Raw genomic sequence first — 22,090 nt, 5'->3', positions numbered from 1 at the left:
GCTGCACGCGACTTCACAGGTCGCCCCCTAAGTCGGAGCGACGTAGTGTGAACCGAGCCTTATACAATGGCTCAGCAGGAGGGGTTTCCTGTCTGTCTGGTTGCAGGAAAGAAATTTGCTCCGTGTATGCCCTGCTAAGATGTTCAGTTTGAATGGCACTATTGAAAAATCATTACCTGCAATTACTATATGTACATTTAAAATTTCCTCTAAATGCATGTAAACATTATATTGAATGAAAAATAAAATGTACTAATATGAAGCACCTATATAAACTGTTTGTTATTCTTAAGCTAAGTCAGCACAATAAGTAACAAAATGCACAGTATATGCATGTATGTATGGTAGAAAAATGTATGGGAAAACACGCAACCTAACCTGTATCCTTTATGGGTGCAAAGATTAGGTTGCTAAATAAAAATTACAAGGGGATCTGCCATTCTTTATCACTCTGTATAGTCTTTATGTAATATTCACAATTACTGTTTTATCTTTTAGAAAAACCAATGAGATGAAAGATTCTGAATGAAGGGGCTAAAGCAAATCTTCCCATCCAGAAGAAAAAAGGGAAAGACCCATTGGAAAAATTCTCTACCATGGATAGATTACATAACCTGCCCATGGACCTCAGAGATTTGCTGAGGACCATTAGGCTGAAGGCCAAATATTCTCTCTTCCTGGTCCTTGTGGTGGTGCTGGTCATAATTGAGAAGGAAAACAAGATCATCTCAAAGTAAGACATTAGAAAACAGTTTAGGTGGTGAACAGAAGCTGCCTGTTACACAAATGTAAATAAATGAAAAAGAAGCATGCTGGGCCCCAAATAGGGACATTTCTTGAACTATTAACATTCCTATGTTAAGCTGATATTTTTTTTATGTTTGAGGGGCAATGAAAAGAGAATTTGTTGTTATGGTCAAGAAACACTTTTATTTATATATTTTATACAAGAAAGGTATAGTGCTTGGACATGATTACAAGGCAGTGTCAATAGACTAAAACTGAACAGAATCAAAGTTTCAAATACATTTTCTGAAAGTGCCCATGCCCTGCATCAGCAGGTCCATATTGTTGACACGATATCTGTAGGGTTTAGTTTGTGTGAGACGTTAGACCTGTCTGAGATTAAAAGGAGATATAACCTTTGGATCAGCAGACTGATCAGCAGACTGGTCTTGTAGTGTGGTGGCACACAAAGGAGTACCTAAAAATAAAGGGTACGGGCACCAAACCCACAGGGAGAAATTTGGGATTAGAAGTGATATCACAATTTTTATTTTTCAAGAATAGGTAGACCAGCACATTTCAAGGACAAGCTTCCTTCATCAGGGCTGGTAAAACAGAAGTCATGTTTGTAAGACTGGGGTCAGTAGGGGGCAGATACAGGGTAACAATTGAAGAAGAGAGGCAGAAATCCAGAACTTATAGTGTGATGTAGGGTTCAGTGACATACATAAACATCATCAGACAGCCCTTTGTTACTTAGTTGAAATGGAACCTGAAGCACCTGGTCTCAGATTCTCTTTGATTAGTTCCTTTAAGCTAAAAGGCAGTTTGTCTGTTTACAACAGAACTTTCTATGGACAAGCTCTTTAACTAAGATGATTGTTCACTTCCAGGGAGATGTAATTGAACACCTAAGGTTACTATAGACTTACAAGGGATCATTTACACTGCCATTTGTAAGGCAATATATAATGAAACCTTCACCATTCACATAATATATGTAGGAGTACAGTTGGTTTGATTTGACCTATAATTGGATGCCACCATGTGCACAGTAAAATACTTTCTACAGGCTAAAATGAAGAACTTAAAGTGTTATTTAAGAGCTTAAAGTGCCCTTGGCTGCAAGCGCTGATAGGATGCCCATTGGCTGCTGGTTTTTCACCATGCTCCTTTGACAGAATCCGGATGTTCAACTAGCTTCTGTCAGACAGGCTGCTGTACACATTGGCCAAATGCTGGTTGGTTTCTGTTGAACCGAATGATACCGACAAATATTCTGCCTGTGTGTACCAGCCTTTATTCTCCAAAAATAAATAAACCATGCACATTCACTACCTAATGGCCCTGTAATCAATTGTTTTATTTATTATTTTGTTTTAGTATTTATTCAGTTTGTTTGGATCCCCAAAGTCTTCCCTTACATTAGAATCCCAAAGCCACCTTACATCAGGGTCCCCATAGGCCTTCTTACATCAGGGTTCCCATAGCCCCCCTTTCATCAGGGTCTCCATAGCCCCCCTTACATCAGGGTCTCCATTGCCCCCTTACATCAGGGTCACCATAGCCCCCTTTACATCAGGGTCCTCAAAGTCCCCCTAGTCATGGCTGCACCCTAGGCAGAAGTGCGCCCTGGGCGGCTGCCTAGTTCACCTAGCGGTAACACCGGCCCTGATTATGTGCATTTCCTACATTTTTAGGATATGCAAAAAAAAAAAAGTATTTAAAAGTACCTTTCTGCTTTTTCTAAAGGACGTAAACACAGAGAAGTGAATGCATAAGGATAGACGCATAAAATCAACACTAGTTTACTGTAGTTAAGGGGAAATTCTACGAATGCATTTGTATTTGAACCCTAACGAATTAGTGTAGTGTAAGTAGAGTTTTGCTTGTAACTGTCCCAGATCAAATCTCTGTGAAAGATGCGACTTGTTCTGGCATATATAGCCTAGAGATGCTGAAAGATTGGCCACTGCAGCTGCAAAGAAAATGTTTTTCCAGTTTAATTTAGGAAAGCTCAGTGAATGTACGGGGTACTTTGTTCTTCAGGCTAGATGTGACTCACTGTCAGCTACAATGATGTAGTGAGAAACACATGAAACTACCCAGCTGTTAATTAGTATATATATATTTTTTACAAATAACTGCACATATCACGCATCTAATTATATAATTGGACTTGCCACAACTTCCTAAATGTTAACCTGCACATCTTTGTCCTTACCAGATGACACAAGGTCTACTTTAATTTGAAACATAGCCTTTGGAGGAATTGAAACCAATTGAAGGGGGTACTGGATGTCTGATGATAATAATAATAAGAAGAAATAATAAATATTAATATAAAAATATATAAAAATATAAAATAAAACAGGGTTGTCCACATTATTTCATCTGAAATCAAATTGAGAAATCTAGTTTATGTCAGATGACATTTAGGAGTCTATCTATGAAAAATGTTGCTGTACGAATGTCACAGCTGTCGCAAATAATCCCCATATTGTTTCTAAAATGTTAATTTTCTATGATCATCAGCTCTATCTAGGGCCATAATGTGATATTTTCTTGATTGAGATATTTTAGGAAAACATTGCGTTATGGGCACTAGATGTAGAAGACAATCATAGAAAATAAACATTTTAGACATATTACAGGGGTTAATCACAAAGGAAGTGCGAAAGCTGAGGCACAGTTATTTTTTTTTTATAAACAGACCCCTAAGTAACATTATCAGTAACTATGCCATATTTTGATTGTACAAAAACAGCAAAAAATCTCACTAGCTTTATCTAGCTTTTGTATAGACAAATATAATAAAACCCTTATGATTTTCTTTCAGCTGTTCTGCTTGTAGCTATCCGTATGTAAAGTAAACCACATCTTTTGAAGATATACTTGTGTCTACTAGGACTGGTGGTGGTGATGATCAAATGTGGTATGAAGGCATGCTGGGGGGTCTGTAAGAGTTTGGGGACCTCTGATCTGAAGCAAGAGGTTATTTAAAGGAGGAAAAAAACAAAAACAAGAAGGTTTCGGACCTATTCTTGTAAAAATGCTGGTTGACTGGCCTCTAATGCTACCTCTGGCCTCTCCTCACTGACTCGAAGTTTCAAAATCCCAGCCTGAGTAATATCTGGTCCTTTACCTGCATGGAACTTTCTTAACTACTTGAAAACCACCCCATAGCAGTGTTAATGCCACAGGGTGGCTCTCCTGTGCAGAATCACATATATACATGAGTCTGCACTTCCACCCGCAGGGGGCGCGCACGTGCTGCCAGTGGGCCGTTTCTGCTGTGATTATTCACAGCAGAAGCCGATTTGTGGGTGCCGGGCACTATGTAACCAAGGCAGATCTCCGTTATGACAGGGGGGAAGGGATGGATGTTGTGATTCTGCAAAGCAGGGAACAAAACCCATCTCTTCCCTTAGTAAAAAGCACCTAACACAATACACAAAAACCCTGGCTAGGCTCACATTTAACACTTTGATCACACTAGATGTTTAACCCCTTTCCAGCCAGTGTCATTAGTACAGTGACAGTGCATATTTTTAGCACTGATCACTGTATTAGTGTCACTGGATCCCACAAAATGTCAGTTAGTGTCTGATTGCCTACTGCAATATCGCAGTCCCACTTTAAGTCACTGATTGCCGTTATTATTAGTATAACATATAAATAAATAAATACATACGATAAATATAGTATCTCACAAAAGTAAGTACACCCCTCACATTTTTGTAAATATTTTATTATATCTTTTCATGTGACAACACTGAAGAAATAAAACTTTGCTGCAATGTAAAGTAGTGAGTGTACAGCTTGTATAACAGTGTACATTTGCTGTACCCTCAACATAACTCAACACACAGCCAATAATGTCCAAACTGCTGGCAATAAAATTGAGTACCAATGTCCAAATTGGGCCCAGAGTGTCAATATTTTGTGTGGCCACCATTATTTTCCAGCACTGCCTTAACCTTCTTGAGCATGGAGTTCACCAGAGCTTCACAGGTTGCCACTGGAGTCCTCTTCCACTCCTCCATGATGACATAACAGAGCTGGTGGATGTTAGAGACCTTGCGCACCTCCACCTTCCGTTTGAGGATGCCCCACAGATGCTCAATAGGGTTTAGGTCTGGAGACATGCTTGGCCAGTCCATCACCTTTACCCTCAGCTTCTTTAGCAAAACAGTGGTCATATTGGAGGTGTGTTTGGGGTCTTTATCATGTTGCAATACTGCCGTGCGGCCCATTCCCCAAAGGGAGAGGATCATACTCTGCTTCAGTATGTCACAGTACATGTTGGCATTCATAGTTTCCTCAATGAACTGTAGCTCCCCAGTTCCGGCAGCACTCACGCATAGTGATGTCGCTAACTCTAGCCCTAATTCTAATTTTTTTCTTGTTCTGGACATGCTGCAGAGCTGAAACTTCACAGGTACAATTTTTCAATAATTGGCTCTCTATCAAAAATGACAATTTTTAAAAACTTTTTTTGTGTGATTTAGTGTCTGGGGGGTCTAAAATGTGTACCTGTGAAGTTTCAGCTCTGTAGCATGTCCAGAACCAGAAAGAAAGATCATTTTTCAGTAGAGCAGGGATGGTGGGAACCCTCCTTTTATAACTATATGATCTTTTTTTTCTGGTTCTGGACATGCTACAGAGCTGAAACTTCACAGGTACACTTTATAGACCCCCCCCCCTACCGACACTAATCCCAAAAAAGTCATGCCTGCCTCCAAAAATGCCTGATAAATATATATAAAAAAATAAATAAAAGCAGACTGAAATACCAGCCCTTAAAAGGGCTTTTTGGGGTGCTGTCAGGATGCTGTCCTTACAACAGGAGTGGACACAGAACACTGGAATAGCTAATGATTTCCCTATCAATTCAGCAGCAACAGCAGCCCTCTACCTGCTCTAACTAACTCTGCAGCTTCAGAATGAATCTAAGATGGATGCTGCCCTTGCTTTTTTATAGGAGGTGGGAGGGTCTGGGAGGGAGGGTATGCTGATTGGCTGGAATGTGTCTGCTGACTGTGAGGTACAGGGTCAAAGTTTGCTCAATGATGATGTATAGGAGGCGGACCGAACATCGCATATGTTCGCCCGGTGAGGCGAACGCGAACATGCAAAGTTCGCCGGGAACTGTTCGCCGGCGAACAGTTCGGGACATCTCTACTCACGCAGCCCCAGACCATGACATTCCCACCACCATGCTTGACTCTAGGCAAGAATCACTTGTCTTTGTACTCCTCACCTGGTTGCTGCCCACAGGCTTCACACCATCTGAACCAAATAAGTTTATCTTGGTCTCATCAGACCACAGGACATGGCTCCAGTAATCAATGTCCATAGTCTGCTTGTCTTCAGCAAACTGTTTATGGGCTTTCCTGTGCATCACCTTTAGAAGAGGCTTCCTTCTGGGACGACAGCCATGAAGACCAATTTGATACAATGTGCGGCGTATGGTCTGAGCACTGACAGGCTGACCCCCCACCTATTCAACCTCTGCAGCAATGCTGGCAGCACTCATACGTCTATTTTCCAAAGATACCCTCTGGATATGACGCTGAGCACGTGCACTCAACTTCTTTGGTCAACCATGGTGAGGCCTGTTCTGAGTAGAACCTGTCCTAGTAAAACTGCTGTATAGTCTTGGCCACCGTGCTGCAGCTCAGTTTCGGGGTCTTGGCAATCTTCTTATAGCTTAGGCTATCTTTATGTAGAGCAACAATTCTTTTTTTCAGATTCTCAGAGAGTCCTTTGCCATGTTGAACTTCCAGTGACCAGTATGAGAGAGTGAGAGCGATAACACCAAATTTAACACACCTGCTCCTCATTCACACCTAAGACCTTGCAACACTAACAAGTCACATGACATTGTAGCAAAGTGTCATTTCTTCAGTGTTGTCACTTGAAAAGATATAATAAAATATGTACAAAAAAATGGGAGATACTGTATATACCAAAGTTAGTAGACTCTATAACGTTTGCGTAAACTAATCAATATACACTTATTGGGATTTTTTTACCAAAAATATATCACAGAATACATATTGGCCTAAATTTATAAAGAACACTTTTTTTAGATGTGTTTTATAGCAGAAAGTAAAAAAAATATATATTTTTTTCTTTTAACTGTCAATCTTTTTTTGTATAGCGTAGAAATTAAAAAAAAAACACAGTGATGATCAAATACCACCAAAAGGGCTCTATTTGTGGGAAAAAATTTTATTTGGGTACAGTGTCGCATGACCGGGCAATTGTGCATATACTTTGCCAATATTGTTTCTGTGTAGATTTAATTTGTCAAAACATGTGATTCACCTCACCTTTGTCAGGAAAAGAACTCTCCATTGTTTCTATACTTTGATGTTAGTCATTAATAATGTACTGAGCATTTCCATTTGAAGTTTGAGCGCCAGGTGCTGAAAGTGCATGCAAACTGTTTCTTTAGGAATGCTTGGACCAGGACTGAAAATTGGTGGAGACATGGATCGGGGCACGAACTTTAATTCCACTTAATTAGTTGCACTTCCAGATTTACACATAATGTTTGAATAGAGAGCACCGAGTAATTCTGGGACGGACCTAGCTTAGCTTAGTCCTAAAAAAAAGGAACTGTGGTAGTGGCTCATGTATCCTCTGCCCACCTTTCAGTTTAGGATTTCTGAAGTAAATCATATTTTTATCTCATACTGATATGCTAACATGTACCTATTCACATATGTGTTCTCCCGGTTCCCTTCAGTGCTTGCCATATATTTGAAGGTATGGGCATTTGGTCATGTAATCTCTACTGCAGGAGAAGGCTCATGGCACAAATCATGTAACAAGTGCCTTGGCCTTTACACATGTGGCCATTGGTAAAGGGAGCCTGGAGTGGCATTTTTTTACAGAAAGTAGTTCAATCCTTGTATTATTATTATTTTTTCTCTAGATTATCATTATTTGATTGAGTTCTGTTTTAAAGCCCAACTCTAGGATTTTTACAAAATCACACTTGTAGTTGCCCCGCACTGCAAGAGTTAAAGTGGAATTCCAGGCTGTTTCTGCCTATGCCTAAACCTGCTCCCACCCCCAGTCTATTCTAACTACCCTGTGAAAGGCAGGTGCTTATACTATTTTGGAGGTGGTCCGATCACGTGATTGACTCCCATCTTCAGGAGAGAGGTGGGACAGCCAACAAAGGATGCCCCATAGTCAGCTCATGGTGATGTCACTGCCCAGGCATCTCAGCCATTGTCGATGATCTCTCCTCTCCCCTGAAGCTGGCCACTGGAAAGATCATGTGACCTGCCTGGTCATAATAAGGGGAAAACTGGTGCATAGGAAGCCATAGCCTGGAATTCCATGTGTTGATATTGATATCCCTGTAGCCGCACATCAAAGCAGACCCTCTAGTGATGGTATGTGGCAACCTCAGCCTGGGCTCCAGCCAGGCCATGCCCCCAACGTGTATTGCTCCACCCCTCAAGGCTTAATCCTGGGGATGGAGATCCCGAGGACAAGGGGAGTTTTTTATGCATTATTGGCTTCCATAATAATTCAAAAAGAAATGTCAAGTGTGTGCGAATCTGGTTATAAGACTTGTGGAGCTTCTTAGTCAATCGTACCAAACGGCAACCACAGAGATCAGACTACCAAAACATAAAAGAATGAGCAAAAAATGTATGGAATTCTAATTAAATTATACATGGGGGTTGATTTACTAAAACAGCTGGAGAGTGCAAAATCTGGGGCAGCTGTGCATGGTAACCAATAAGTTTATAAGTTCAGCTTGTTCAATTAAGTTTTGACATAAAACGTGGAAGATGATTGGTTTCTATGCATAACTGCACCCGATTTTGCACTTAGTAAATCAACCCCTTTATGTCTAGCACTCGCCTTTTCCACCTGAAGCTCCAGTCTGTGGGTAGAGTCTTTGCATCTTCAAATACATTACAAACAATGCAACTATTTAATATTGAATGCATAACTGCATTATTTACAACCAATCGTGTAGCGCTAATCATAAATTGTAAAAAATTTTTGATGAATATAATGCATGAACAAGTGAATATAATGCATAAACACGTGACAAAAATTAACATAAACAATGTGTCCGAAACCGTGCATGAACATATAAAGTCCAATAAAGATTTATAGGATTCAAACAATAGGTCCCAGAGTGGACGATGAACCAAGGCTGGTGTCCCAAAGGGAATGGGAATTCTACCTTTGGGACACCAGCCTTGGTTCATCGTCCACTCTGGGACCTATTGTTTGAATCCTATAAATCTTTATTGGACTTTATATGTTGATGCACGGTTTCTGACACATTGTTTATGTTAATTTTTGTCACGTGTTTATGCATTATATTCACTTGTTCATGCATTATATTCATCAAAAATTTTTTCACAATTTATGATTAGCGCTACACGATTGGTTGTATGTATTGTTTTTGGATTTCTATAGATCCAGCGTTTAGCAGCTTTTCACTATTATTCTTTTATATCCATTCACGTTTAGCGCAGGTCTTTTCCTTGATTTTTATAACTGCATTATTGTGTGTCTTTTAATATTCTTGAAGTTTATATATTTTTTTTCACTTATATTTTTTCATATTTTCTGTCAATTTGCAGTTAGTATTGTTTCATGCAAATTTTAATTAGATTTGTTTTTTTAGCCATTTTTGTATTTAACAAAGATTCCAAATGACCAGAAATTATGACATATGTTTGCTAAATTATGCAGATATCTTTTAAGTACCATATGCAGTCAAATATTTTATTAATTATATCAGTTCCTCATAGTGAAGCTTTCAGGCCATGTGCTATCCCAGGTGCACAAAATCATATATAGCGTCATGGGCAGAAGCCAATTAATCTGTCAGTTTGTCTTTGAACTTTTAGATGTAAACTGAGTACCCTGTGTAAACTTATACAGACACATTATTAAAGTCTCGGGCTCAGCTCACGCAGGTGGAACCCAGATTTGGTATGACATCTAAAGCCCACTGCATTACTTCAGAACAGATATAAAGGAGTGTCATTATCTGATTAAATTGAGTAATAATCAAGGCTTTGTTCAGACTAGCATTTTAACAGGGAGCTGACCACTGCCAAGCTCCCCTAACATATCTTGCCTGGTAAACTCTATTGAACGAAATAGCTGAGTACACATGTTGGTGGGAATGGTGTTGCAACCCCAAGAATAGTATGCAGTGTTTGACCTGTAACTCGCTAATTACTCCTATTGCACAGGCTCTTTCGCATGCTTTGAGCACAGCTGCCCCAACAAAACAGCACTGGTTGTACTTCTGCATTGAGTGCATATGTAAATATAAAGACAGAAGGCTTCTTAATATCAGGTGAAAAAAGTTTCATCCAATTAATAGGGATTAAAAAACAGTATGATTCTGTTATTATAACTATGATTTCTCTTTTGATTTACAGGGTGTCAGACAAGCTTAACCTGAAGCAGATGCCACAGAACATTTTTGAGATAAATAGCACAGATTCCAATATCGTTTACGCAGAGAATGGCTCATTGATATCACTGAGTGAACTGGACACTGCCTTCTTGCAGTTCAGGAAACGTTTGGCAAATGTCACTTTACAGTTTGGAGGAAGCAACACATTTCTCTCCGATGTTCCGAAAAATACTCGAAAACATATACTTCTGATGGCCACCACACGCACTGGTTCATCTTTTGTGGGCGAGTTCTTTAACCAGCAAGGCAATATCTTTTATTTGTTTGAACCTCTTTGGCATATTGAAAGAACCGTGAAATTTGAATCCATGGGAGCAAATGCAGTTGGTTCAGCAATTGTGTACAGAGATGTTCTTCATCAGCTTCTTCTGTGTGATCTTTACACCTTAGAGAACTTTATCTCCCCAGTTCCTGAACACCATCTTACTAGGTTTATGTTTCGTAGGGGCTCCAGCAAGTCCTTATGTGAGGATCCAGTATGCACCCCCTTTGTTAAAAAAGCCTCGGAGAAATATCATTGTAAGAATCGCCAGTGCGGACCCCTAAATATGACACTGGCCATGGAGTCCTGCTTGAATAAAAATCATGTGGCTATTAAAGCAGTAAGAATCAGACAATTGGCGTTTCTAAAAACGCTTGTAGAAGATCCTCGTCTTGATTTGAGAATCATACAACTTGTGCGTGATCCCAGAGCTGTATTGGCATCACGCATGGTAGCTTTCTCTGGAAAATATGAATCATGGAAAAAATGGGCTTTGGAAGGAGCTGCCCCCATACCTGAAGATGAAGTTCAAAAACTGAAGGGAAATTGTGATAACATCCGTTTGTCTGCAGAATTAGGCTTGAGCCAACCCAAATGGCTTAGAGGACGGTATATGTTGATACGATATGAAGACATAGCAAGGTTTCCTCTTCAAAAGGCCAAAGAAATGTACAGGTTTGGTGAAATCACACTTACACCACAAGTGGAAGAATGGATTATCAAAAACACACAAGCTTCCCAGGGCAACAGTGGGGTATATTCTACCCAAAAGAACTCTTCAGAACAGTTTGAGAAGTGGCGTTTCAGCATACCCTTCAAATTAGCCCAAGTAGTACAGGAAGTCTGTGAACCTGCTATGAGATTGTTTGGCTACAAGTTAGCAAGTGACCTAGAGACACTTACAAACCGATCTATCAGTTTGCTTGAAGACAGGGTTAATTTTTGGGTAACGTAATATACTCCTATTTAACTTATTTATATATTGAGAATAAACTGCCATTAAATTTAGTGCTTGAAACAGGGGAGGCAGATGGGAGGGGGGCAATTTGCACCTGCTGAGCCGCTATGTGCCATCTAAAAAGCCTGTGCATTTTTTTTGAGTTGCTTCCTAAATTAAGAAGCTTTTCCTTCTTATTGCAATATCAGGGGAAGATGCTGAATGCTGATTTTCTGGATTGGCTTTAAAAGTGGATGATTCCTGCTGATGTATAGAAAACTGCCTGGAAGAAGGGTTTTCTTTTTCTCTCCCCAGAACAGGCCAATCTGTGAAGCTGAATCAAAAGTTTTTTTTTTCTGCACTAAAGAAAAACACCCAAAGAGTTGAACTCCTAAAGGACTATGCAGACCTAAAATTGCTGTTTAGGAGCTTCTCAGAATGTCCACAACATCGAGACTTTAGATACAAGCAACCTTTCAACTATTCAAAATGGCCATTTGGTTGAAAGAAAAGTCGATTTTTGATAATTCCTTACTTGGGAAGATATCTTTAGGAAATATTTCTAGTAGGCGTGTCCTGGATGTGATACAGACATATAAATGCAGTGCATTTGATTGTGAAAGAACTTCTGCACCCAGACCTTAGCTGCACTTAAAAAAAAACAAAAAACAGATTAATTTCTATAGCCCAGCTTTCTCAGCTAATGCAGTTTCACACCCAGCTTCTGTACTTTTTTATGTGTCTTGTTTCCTTGAAGTTCTAACATACAACGTTAGTTGAGGTTCTGCATGTGAAAACAAATGATACTTTACACCGGAGGAAGTCAATTCGCACCACCTGTTTCTCACTTTGGTTTATTCTAACACTCCATAAAGTGTATACAGACCCCTCACCTGTCTCTTCTGTTCCCTAAGGTCTGTAATGAGATAATGAATGCCTTTCAGTAGGACTGCTTAGAGCACAGGGCAGAGGGCAGCTGGTCTTGTCCAAACATTTAAATTAGTTCAATGCAGTGAATAAACTATAATTTAATTATTTTATGAAGGAGGTTTTTGTTATATTAGGCTCATTAAGTTCTTCATGCTAGTACACGACTGGCATGCCACGTTGGGCCAACCCATGGACCTACAGGACCAGACGAAGGAAAGGAGCCAAAGTTAGAAAGACTTTTTTTTTTTTGTAGCATAAATACTTTACATTATTTACTTTTGCCTTACCTGTCCCAGTGACCACAGACATATTGCAGTGTTTTTGACAACCAGTTCCATCAAGATCTGAGGACCCATGACTGCAGTCTTTTTTTTTTCCTTGTCCCTCCATTTGGTTATATGTGAATATATGTGTAAATTAAGGATTCAATTAAGCATTCCCTGTTAAAATATTAGGGTTTCGTGAAATATGAATGACTATTAAATGGGTTGGTTAAAGGTGCACTTGCTCTAAGAATGAATCAGGTCTGCCAAAAACATGTGGTGCCATATTCACCATGGTAAACCTTGTTTGCTAAAGCGATAGGCACAAAAATCAGCATCTATGCACTAACTATACATGCTTCTTTAAAACAACATAGCTGAAACTCCACCAAGTCTAACACAAATTTGTTCTGATAAATAATAGATATACTTTTAAAAAAAAAAGAGAGACTTTGTTAAGAACAATTTCTGTTTTTCTCAGCATTGGACAGTGTAATGGCATACTGTCTAACAAAAGAGGTTGGCCAGAGTAAAGGCCCGTACACACGATAAGAAAATCTGAAGGGAAAATTCGTCCGATGACCGATCTGCCGAATTTCGGATTGTTAGTATGGTGCTTTCGAAAGCCGACTCCGACTTTTCGGCTGTGCAGGCTATAAAATTTTTGTCGTCCGTCAACACAACGTCCGATTTTCGTCTCATTAGTACAGATTTTGATGGAAAAAAATCTTAAGAGCAAGACTAGGCATGCTCAGAGACGAAAGAACACATACAAAGCAATCCAACACATGACATCACTTCTGAAGTAGAATTCTGTCGTACGGGAAAATTCGTATGAAAATAACCTCTTCACTACATCAGACTAGCATGCCACAAAAAATGGACGACAGATTGTTCGATAATCTGATCGTGTGTACGGGGCTTAAGACTTGTTTGGAAAGAAATTTCACAGTGGAAAAGGTACTTTCCACACAACCATTGATACTTGTGCCATCACATTGAAAAACTTTACAAGATTTTAAACATATGTAGCAAATGTGTACCAGAAGAGTGAGGATAGTTTGCAACACGTTTTCCAAGTTTTTAATCTGCTTCATTAGGGCAATTGCAGGAAATGGTTAAATCTATTATATTGTATCAGAAATGGTATTAGTCAACATGGATCATCTAGTATACCATGCTAAATGTCAAAACAATACAAATTCAATGTATGCGTACACTTACATCAGTTGCGCACAACCATTCAACCAAATGTGCAATAAACTTCAGTGTTTCTATTAAATATCCAGGTAGGTTGAGAACTATCTTTTTTCCTCTGCAAGTAATGATGAATATAACATTGGCTATATATGAGAAGTAGGTCATAAGGGGTTATATCAGGCCTGTGATAAAAAAATAATTCATGATCATTTTAAAGATTGACAGTTATATTTGATTATAATTGGGGGTGGTGCATTGAAAGTCCCTTGAAAGTCCCTTGAAAGTACCTTGAAGGTTTTGTCCTTTCAGTTGCCTGGTTAGCTGATTAGGGATTGTGGTACCTTTTAGAGCTTACCATTTCTCACATATAGTTATCTTTCTCCAAGGGTAGTATAGCTGAGTGGTTAAGAGGCATCATTTTTCTAATTCTAAAATGACAAAAGCTGATCTGTTTTATTGCATCTGGCTAAATAGAGGAGAATAGACAAAAAATATTCTCACAGTACATTTTCATGTGACTAAGTGAACAGCTGATTTTTTATTTTTTTTGGCTATTATGAGTAAAATAAAGAATGTCTTTATTTAGCAATTGTATAATAAGGATGTTGTGTAATTTAATATCCAACGAGACTGGATTTATAATCCAGAGTGAGATATAGAATAAAAAAAAAGTGTTAAGGAATATAAATTGGGGTTCTCTGCTTTTCTGTAGGAAAATACCGAATAGGGGAGTAAAGATCATTGGCTTATAGCTTAACCACTTAAGGACCAGGCCTATTTCTGTCACTTGTTGTTTACAAGTTAAATTCAGTATTTTTTGCTAGAAAATTGGTTAGAACCCCCAAACATTATATATTGTTTTTTTAGTAGAGACCCCAGAGAATAAAATGGGGATCGTTGCAATACTTTATGTCACACCATATTTGCTCAGCGGTCTTACAAACGCAATTTTTTAAAAAAAAATACACTTTTTTTAATTAAAAAATAAGACAACCATAAAGTTAGCCCAATTTCTTTCTATATTGTGAAAGATAATGTTACACTGAGTAAATAGATACCCAACATGTCCTGCTTCAAAATTGTGCACGCTCATGGAATGGCGACAAACATTGGTCCTAAAAATCTCCATAGGCAGCGCTTTAAATATTTCTATAGGTTGCTAGTTTAGAGTTACAGAGGAGGTCTAGGGCTAGAATTATTGCTCTTACTCTAACGATCGCAGCGATACCTCACATATGTGGTTTTAACACCGTTTACATATGTGGGCACGACTTGCGTGTGCGTTCGCTTCTGCGCGCAGGCTCGGAGAGACGGGGTGCTTTAAAAAAAAAATGTTCTTGTTTATTTTACCTTTTATTTTTACACTGTCCCTTTTATTTTATTTTTTATTATCACTTTTATTCCTATTACAAGGAATGTAACTACCCCTTGTAATAGAAATAAGCAGGACAGGTTCTCTTTATTGTGAGATCTGGGGTCAAAAAGACCTCAGATCCCACATCTACACTAAAACGCAAAAAAAATAATCATCATTAAAAAAAAAAATGGGCCCTTTAAGGCCGTTAGGAGGAAGCGACGTATGACGTCGTTCCGGTCCTCCAAGGCCATAGAGTCGAGTGGGGGCCAGCTTGCCCTCACTCAACTTCCTGCCTAGGACTCCATCAGACTTGATTGTTTTACCTGTTATTGACGGCTCCAGTAAGTGGTAAAAATGACCGGGAAGCTTTGGGAGGGGTACCTCTCCTTCTGCCCATGAAAGTAATCCCGCAGCGAATCTGCCACTGGGATCACTTTTATGCTAAAGCGGATGGCCAGCTGTTTAAAAGAAACCGGGGTTATGGCAGCTTTCTGCTGCCATGACCCCGGTATTTAACATCAAAGTACTGACGTAAAACTGCGGCGGGCGGTCCGGAAGTGGTTAAAGAAAGCTGGTTAGTGGGCATGGAGGAGGGAGTGGGCTGTAATTTATCACTGCATATGCCCACATGTATGACTCTATAATCACATGGGCTGCTCAGATGTGATTGGGAGGAAATGCTCAGCGTGGAAACTCACTGAAAACTGAGCATTTGCGGAGTTTCCACCAGAATTGCAAAATACGTAGCTGAATTAGGGGCATGAACAGAAGGGGGAGATAGAGAGCAGCAGGATCAACCAGGTTTTTTTGCAGAATACAGAAAATGAATCTAATAGTGAACGAATGAGTATAAACAGCATGTAATGCAGCATTTATTGATATATATATATTTTTTTAATGATTTAGGCTTAGTGACACTTGAAGTAACAGGCATCCCCGCTACAAGAGTCAGTTGGCCACAAAAAAATACAACTCCATGTTTGTTGCATACGCTAAATTTTGAATAGTTTTTAGATAACATTACAATAGGGATAGTTTATACAGAGAATAGGGCTACTGGAAGTCCGTTATGTGGATCAGATAAGTAAGAACGCATTCCTTTTTATAACCCCCCACCACCACCACCATTGCATATAATGCATATTTTCTTTAGGATGAAGCTTAGAAGCTATTTTGATAACTCCCCTGATAAATGTCCCTTTATGTAATTTCCCAGCAAGCCTTGCTGAGGTCATTCCTGGCAGTGAGCAGACCCCTGATTAAGAGAGAGGCCTGTATATACATTGCTTCATTCAGGTTCACACTTCTGTAGATGCTATAAATTTACCATCAAGATAGTTTTCACTGTGTTCGGCTCCTCAAGGGCACTATAATGCCCTCTGTGTATTCCTGATACCAAGAAGTCCCTTAAGACCTTTACAGCTCTGAATAAGGATAGAGGTAGCACAGCGCAGTTCTGTTTCTGTGAATTACTAAGCGTTAAGGTGCAAATCTGAACCTTGTCTTTTCTTTATATATACTTTTCTCAAGATCATACTGTTATAGCATAGTTCTAGCATTCATCACATAGGTGTTACACTCTGTGCATTTCACTAATGGTGTGTCCTTAAGAAACCCGGACATGTAGGGACAGCCTATAAATTACTCTTTAGATTTATGTTGGAGAGGTGATATTCAGAGCCGCTCTCGGTAACCCCTTTCTTCTACACTAATTTGCTGTAATAACTGGTGATCTAGATCCAGCACTCAATAGCTCTATACTCTACAAACACAAGCGTTAACACCCAATGCATTTAAAAAAAAATACATGAGAAACTCAGGCTTTTGTTTTTTTTGCATGTGTAATAGTAATTGTTTTTGCCCGTGACAGTATAGTGTTTTTTATGTAAACCAGCAGGCTTGCAGGATTGCATATGTATGTGACAGCATAAAACTTACCTGTTGATGGCTGTTAGTTGGGATGGTTTTATATATATGTATTTTAAATTATTTTATCTTTAGTTTAGAACAGTGGTCTCCAAAACTTAGGCCCAGGGGCCAGATGCAGCGCTTTGCATGCTTTTATCTGGCCCTTGGGTCATTATTTCCCCCACCATCAGCACCATCATGTGACTCCAACAATGGGACACTATTCCTCCCACTGACACCAATGATGGGACACTATTCCTCCCAATGACACCAATGATGGGGCAGTATTCCTCCCACTGACACCAGTGATGTAGCAGTATTACTTATACTAATGACGGGGCACTATTACTCTTACTGACACCAATGATGGGGCACTAATACTCTCACTGACACCAATGATGGGGCACTAATACTCTCACTGACACCAATAATGGGGCACTGTTCCTTCCACTGAAACCAATGATAGGCCTCTATTCCTCCAATTGATAGCAATGAGGGGGCACTATTCTTTCCACCGATACCAATGATAGGCCTCTATTCCTCCAATTGACACCAATATTAGGGAACTATAGCTACAATTGAAAACAATGAGGGGGCACTATTCCTCCCACTGATACCAATGATGGGCAATATATTTCCCACTGACACCAATGATGGGACACTATTCCTCCCACTGACACTAATGATGGGGCATTATCCCTCCCACTGACAATGATAGAGCATGATTCCTCTTGCTGACACCAATGATGGGGCACTATTCCTCCCACTGATACCAATGATGGGACACAATTCCTCTCACTGACACCAATGATGGGCCACAATTTCTCCCACTGACACCAATGATGGGGCACAATTCCTCTCACTGACACCAATGATGGGCCACAATTCCTCCCACTGATACCAATGATGGGGCACTGGTACTCTCCTTAATACCAATGATGAGGCAATATTTACTCCGACTGATGCCAGGACATTTTCTTCTTCCACTGCCCACATTTTGGCCCCCTCAAATTTGCAGAACTGTAAACTGTATTATAAAGTTGGAGACCCTGGTTTAGAAGATGGACTGTTTAAAATCAATCCAAAATGCATTTGTCATTTACTTGTTTATTAAAACATTTTTTTTGTGAAGGCAATCATGTATGTAGTAACCACAATATAAAGAAAAAAGGCCTTGCAACAAGATAACTCTCTTGCTTGCTGCTTTTTAAGTAAACTGAAGATCAGGCAAGCATTTTTTTTAATTTGTTTTCATCTTCCAGTATAGTCACAGCATTTTTTCTTTTTAAAGCTTTGACAGGTTGAGGTACAAAAATTACTAAAAAGCACAATCCATTCTGGAAAAGGAAATATATGTAATAGAACCCATAAAACACATTAATACATTCATCCTTTTACATATCACATTGACGCGTAGGGCATACTTGGCACTAAGCATGCTAGTCAGGTCTTTGGTGAGTTCAAAATTCTAAATCAGGTTTTGGTAGGAGTGACAAGTCTGATGTAACAGGAAGTGTAATGTAAATATTTATGTAAGGAATTTAGAAAGTTTTATGAAGAAGGAATGTTTTGACATGTTGTATATGCATCCTTTTTATTTATTGTGTGCATACATATAAATCTGCGGTATTTGAAGCTTTTATCTTTTGTTTTCCGCTTTTAGTATTTATAAAGTTATTGACATTACAGCTGTAGTGCCTTCAATCTGCTATACATCTATACAAGTCTAGCTTTGTCAGCATGTCCTAGTCCTATTGAATTTGAAGTCTAAATGTAGGAGGGGAGGGGGGGCTGTTCCAACAGATTCCTTTCTAATGTGATATTTATGACCATATTACAGGTCACACTGGTCTACAAGGAGAAAGCCTCAGAAATGAAAGTAGCTACATTTTACCAGAATTGGGTCTCTAATAAAGGAAAAATAAGTCCTGAATTATAATTGGCTCCAGTTTTCAAGATACAGCTTCAGGTCAAAAATGCATCAAAGTAATTCAAAATTACAAGTGGGATGTGCGATTATGCTCCATAACGTTTCTGCAAAATGTTATATAGCAATGAGAATGATGCCACACCATGTTTTAAAGTTTTATACATTTATCTATTTATTGATACCAAAAGTTAAAGTTTGGGTCCATTGAAATTGACGGCCCTGATCAGTTGCATCCTGCTCATTGTCTTTGTAATCATCTGAGTCTAGTGAGTAGGATTCTGGTCGATCTGGAATTGGTAATTCCTCACCATGGGGTAAAGAGCGCAGTGCGGATGGAAAGTTTGAATATTCCACGGTCAACTTCTTCTTTCTTGAGATCCCTTTTGCAATTGGGGGAACCATGCAAAAATAGCATTTGCTATGTTGGTGGGTTCCCTCCAGACCATTGGGACTGCGAAAGGCATAGACTTTTTCTTCTTGTTTAGCCAATGACGCAGAGGAGTTGCACACACAATGCAACAATAATGAGGGGCCCAACTCTTGTCCTGATCCCCTATTTTGCATTAAAAATATAGGTAGTATGCTTTTTTTATTACTGCTGTCATTCTGCACTTTTGAGATGCAAATGTAACCTCACCACGAATGTAGCAGAAGTTATCTGTGTTGTTTTCACAGTTACAAGGCATCTTGGTTTCTAAAGGAAAATATCACGCAACAGTTCCTTGGAAATGTTAGACAATGACACTTTTAGGTGGGGTACACACTAGTAGAAAATCTGCCGAAAATTCCCATCCGAGGTAAAATAGTCCGATTTTCGCCTAGTGTGTACACAACTTTCAGCAGCCGATGCCTACATTTTCAACGAAAGAAAACGAAGGGGCAAACACCAAACTTTTTTTCGTCTGTCCCCAGACGACCGATTTCCGTTTAATGTGTATGCAGTACGTCTGTGAAAAATCGGATACGAAAGACCGCGCATGATCTGAAGTTGCTGACAACCCGGAAGTCTAGGAACAAATGTGCCAAAAAAAAAGAAAAATCGGATGAGAATTTTCTTGAACATTTTTGCACTGTCAACTAAAAACGGTAATGAACGCTGAGAAGACAGAGAAAAATCGGAGAATATTTTGTCCGATTTTCGTCAAGTGTGTACGGCCCTTTACAAGCCACCAGATATAACTGTATGATGCGTAAATCTGACCAAGACAAATGTACATTGCAATAAAAGAAAAAAACAATAAATTACAGTTAGGTAATAATCTTTAGTCTCAAAGTGAAGATAAATTTATACATTTCCATGTGGTACCATTTTCATTGTTCTACTGTACTTTGTGGAGAAGTTACGAGTCATCATGGTCATCAGACAGCTCCCTTCCTTGTAGGCAAATATACTCGCTGGTGTATAAATCTTTATTGTGAAATATTTTGAAAATTTAGCCAACCAGTACCGTTATCACCTGTTTGCTAATTAATCTTATCAAAATATGTAAAAATTAGCACATTTTTTCTTGGAGGTCAATAGCTTCCCAAAATTTGTAGACCGTTGTCCCCACTGAAAAAGTAAGTTGACATGAACTTCAATAACTAATTTAAAACACATACATGCCTCTGGAAGATGTACTTTTTAATATCACTTCTTATTGCAGTGCACTGTGGGCTTTGTTTATATAAAAAAAAAAAAAAAGGAATAGAGTGCTGTGATTTAGCTTAATGAAGGATTTAGCCTCCATTCACATATAGGCGTTTCGTATCCTGCCCGCGATCCCAAACCATTGCAAGTGGCGGGACGCCTGGGCGATTCCCGTGACTTGCAATGGCACTCCAAACGCGACGTGATTTTGCCGCGATTGTCGCCTGACGAATCGCAGTAAAATCTCGCAAACAGAATCGCGGGATGCCTGGCGCCCAAAAGATGTACAAGAACTGTATATTTCTTGCTATTACCATAATTTACCACCAAAGAACAAAACAAAATACATTCTCTTGCTCCTGACGATCACAGCAATGATACATATGTGTATGTTAGTTGTTGTTTGTACATGTCGTTTTTTTTTTAATTCTACCCAAAATGTGCTGACCGTGACCTTTGCCCCGTCCTTGACCTTTGACCCCAACCTTGTCCCTAGCACTTTCTCTCCTGATCTTGTTATTTTTATTACTTATTTTTAATTTATTTTTATTTTTTACACACTTTTTTTTATTTACAACTTAATTTTTTTTGTTTTGACTGTGTTTCATTCCTATTACAGAACAATGTCACGTTAAAATGACTATGTTGTTTCATTGCATATTATTGTATTATTGTTTGATAAGCTCAAGCTCAGTATTAAGTTGCATTATGCATTTAAGTTAATTTATTCAGATATAAAACTAATTTAGACAATACAAACCTTTTCAGTAGGGCAATAAATTAAAAAAGGTAAAGTATTGACCTCAGTTATTTATTTAAAGTGAAAGGTTCATCCTAATTGACAACAGTGCTTTACTGTTCTTTTTTTAAATCTTTTCCTTAAAAAAATGTCTGTTAATGCTCTATAAGTATACAGTATTTTACAAAGAAATTTTAATCATGGACATTTCATGGACATGGGACTCGTTTTTGCTTGCTAATATTTTGAAAAATTGTACAACTAAGCAGCTAGACACCCATGAAAGAATACTTACAATTAATTTGATAGTGTTAATAGAACTAAGTGCACTTTTAACCAATTCTTCATTGTCACCTGGGGTAGTTGGGAGGATGGCTTGTCCCATGACCGCATTTAACTGACAAGTACTTGCACTAAATTTATCAAGGTCAACACATTTCATTGTTTTTTTTTTTTTTTTGTTTTTTGTTTTTTTTTTTTGGTAAATAAAGTGCAATTATAATGCAATTATAATGCTTCCCTTTTCTTATAGGTCATTTGTTGGTTACTCTCACTCTTTAATTCTTAAATCTAAATCTTTGATTTCAGATTCTTAGAACATCTAAGTTTTTTTAAATTTTTATTTTGTCTTAAAGGAGATGTTGTTAGAGATTAAAATAATGTTACCATTTCCAAGTAATTTTATTTATTTATTTTAATAAAAGAGGGGAGGGAACAAGATATGTTG

The 22,090-nt window shown here is 38.7% G+C and overlaps 1 protein-coding gene across 1 annotated transcript; it reads left to right on the top strand.

Moving 5' to 3' along the window:
* Positions 1-507: 507 nt before the first annotated feature.
* On the top strand, positions 508-12,446 carry CHST3 (carbohydrate sulfotransferase 3). The gene is made up of 2 exons (XM_082266857.1): positions 508-733; positions 10,170-12,446. The coding sequence occupies exons 1-2, from the start codon at positions 597-599 to the stop codon at positions 11,422-11,424; spliced, it is 1,392 nt and encodes a 463-aa protein (XP_082122983.1). The 5' UTR covers positions 508-596; the 3' UTR covers positions 11,425-12,446.
* Positions 12,447-22,090: the final 9,644 nt, after the last annotated feature.

Source organism: Pelophylax lessonae (assembly GCF_965119305.1).
Source record: "Pelophylax lessonae genome assembly, chromosome: 9".
Taxonomy (NCBI): domain Eukaryota; kingdom Metazoa; phylum Chordata; class Amphibia; order Anura; family Ranidae; genus Pelophylax; species Pelophylax lessonae.
This window is presented reverse-complemented; position numbering and strand designations above follow the sequence as displayed.

Bases quoted from the DNA above. Each gene is read 5' to 3' on its own strand.
- CHST3 (XM_082266857.1), top strand. From the start codon at position 597: ATGGATAGATTACATAACCTGCCCATGGACCTCAGAGATTTGCTGAGG. The intron at 734-10,169 runs GTAAGACATTAG...TTTGATTTACAG, and splicing joins GAAAACAAGATCATCTCAAA to GGTGTCAGACAAGCTTAACC.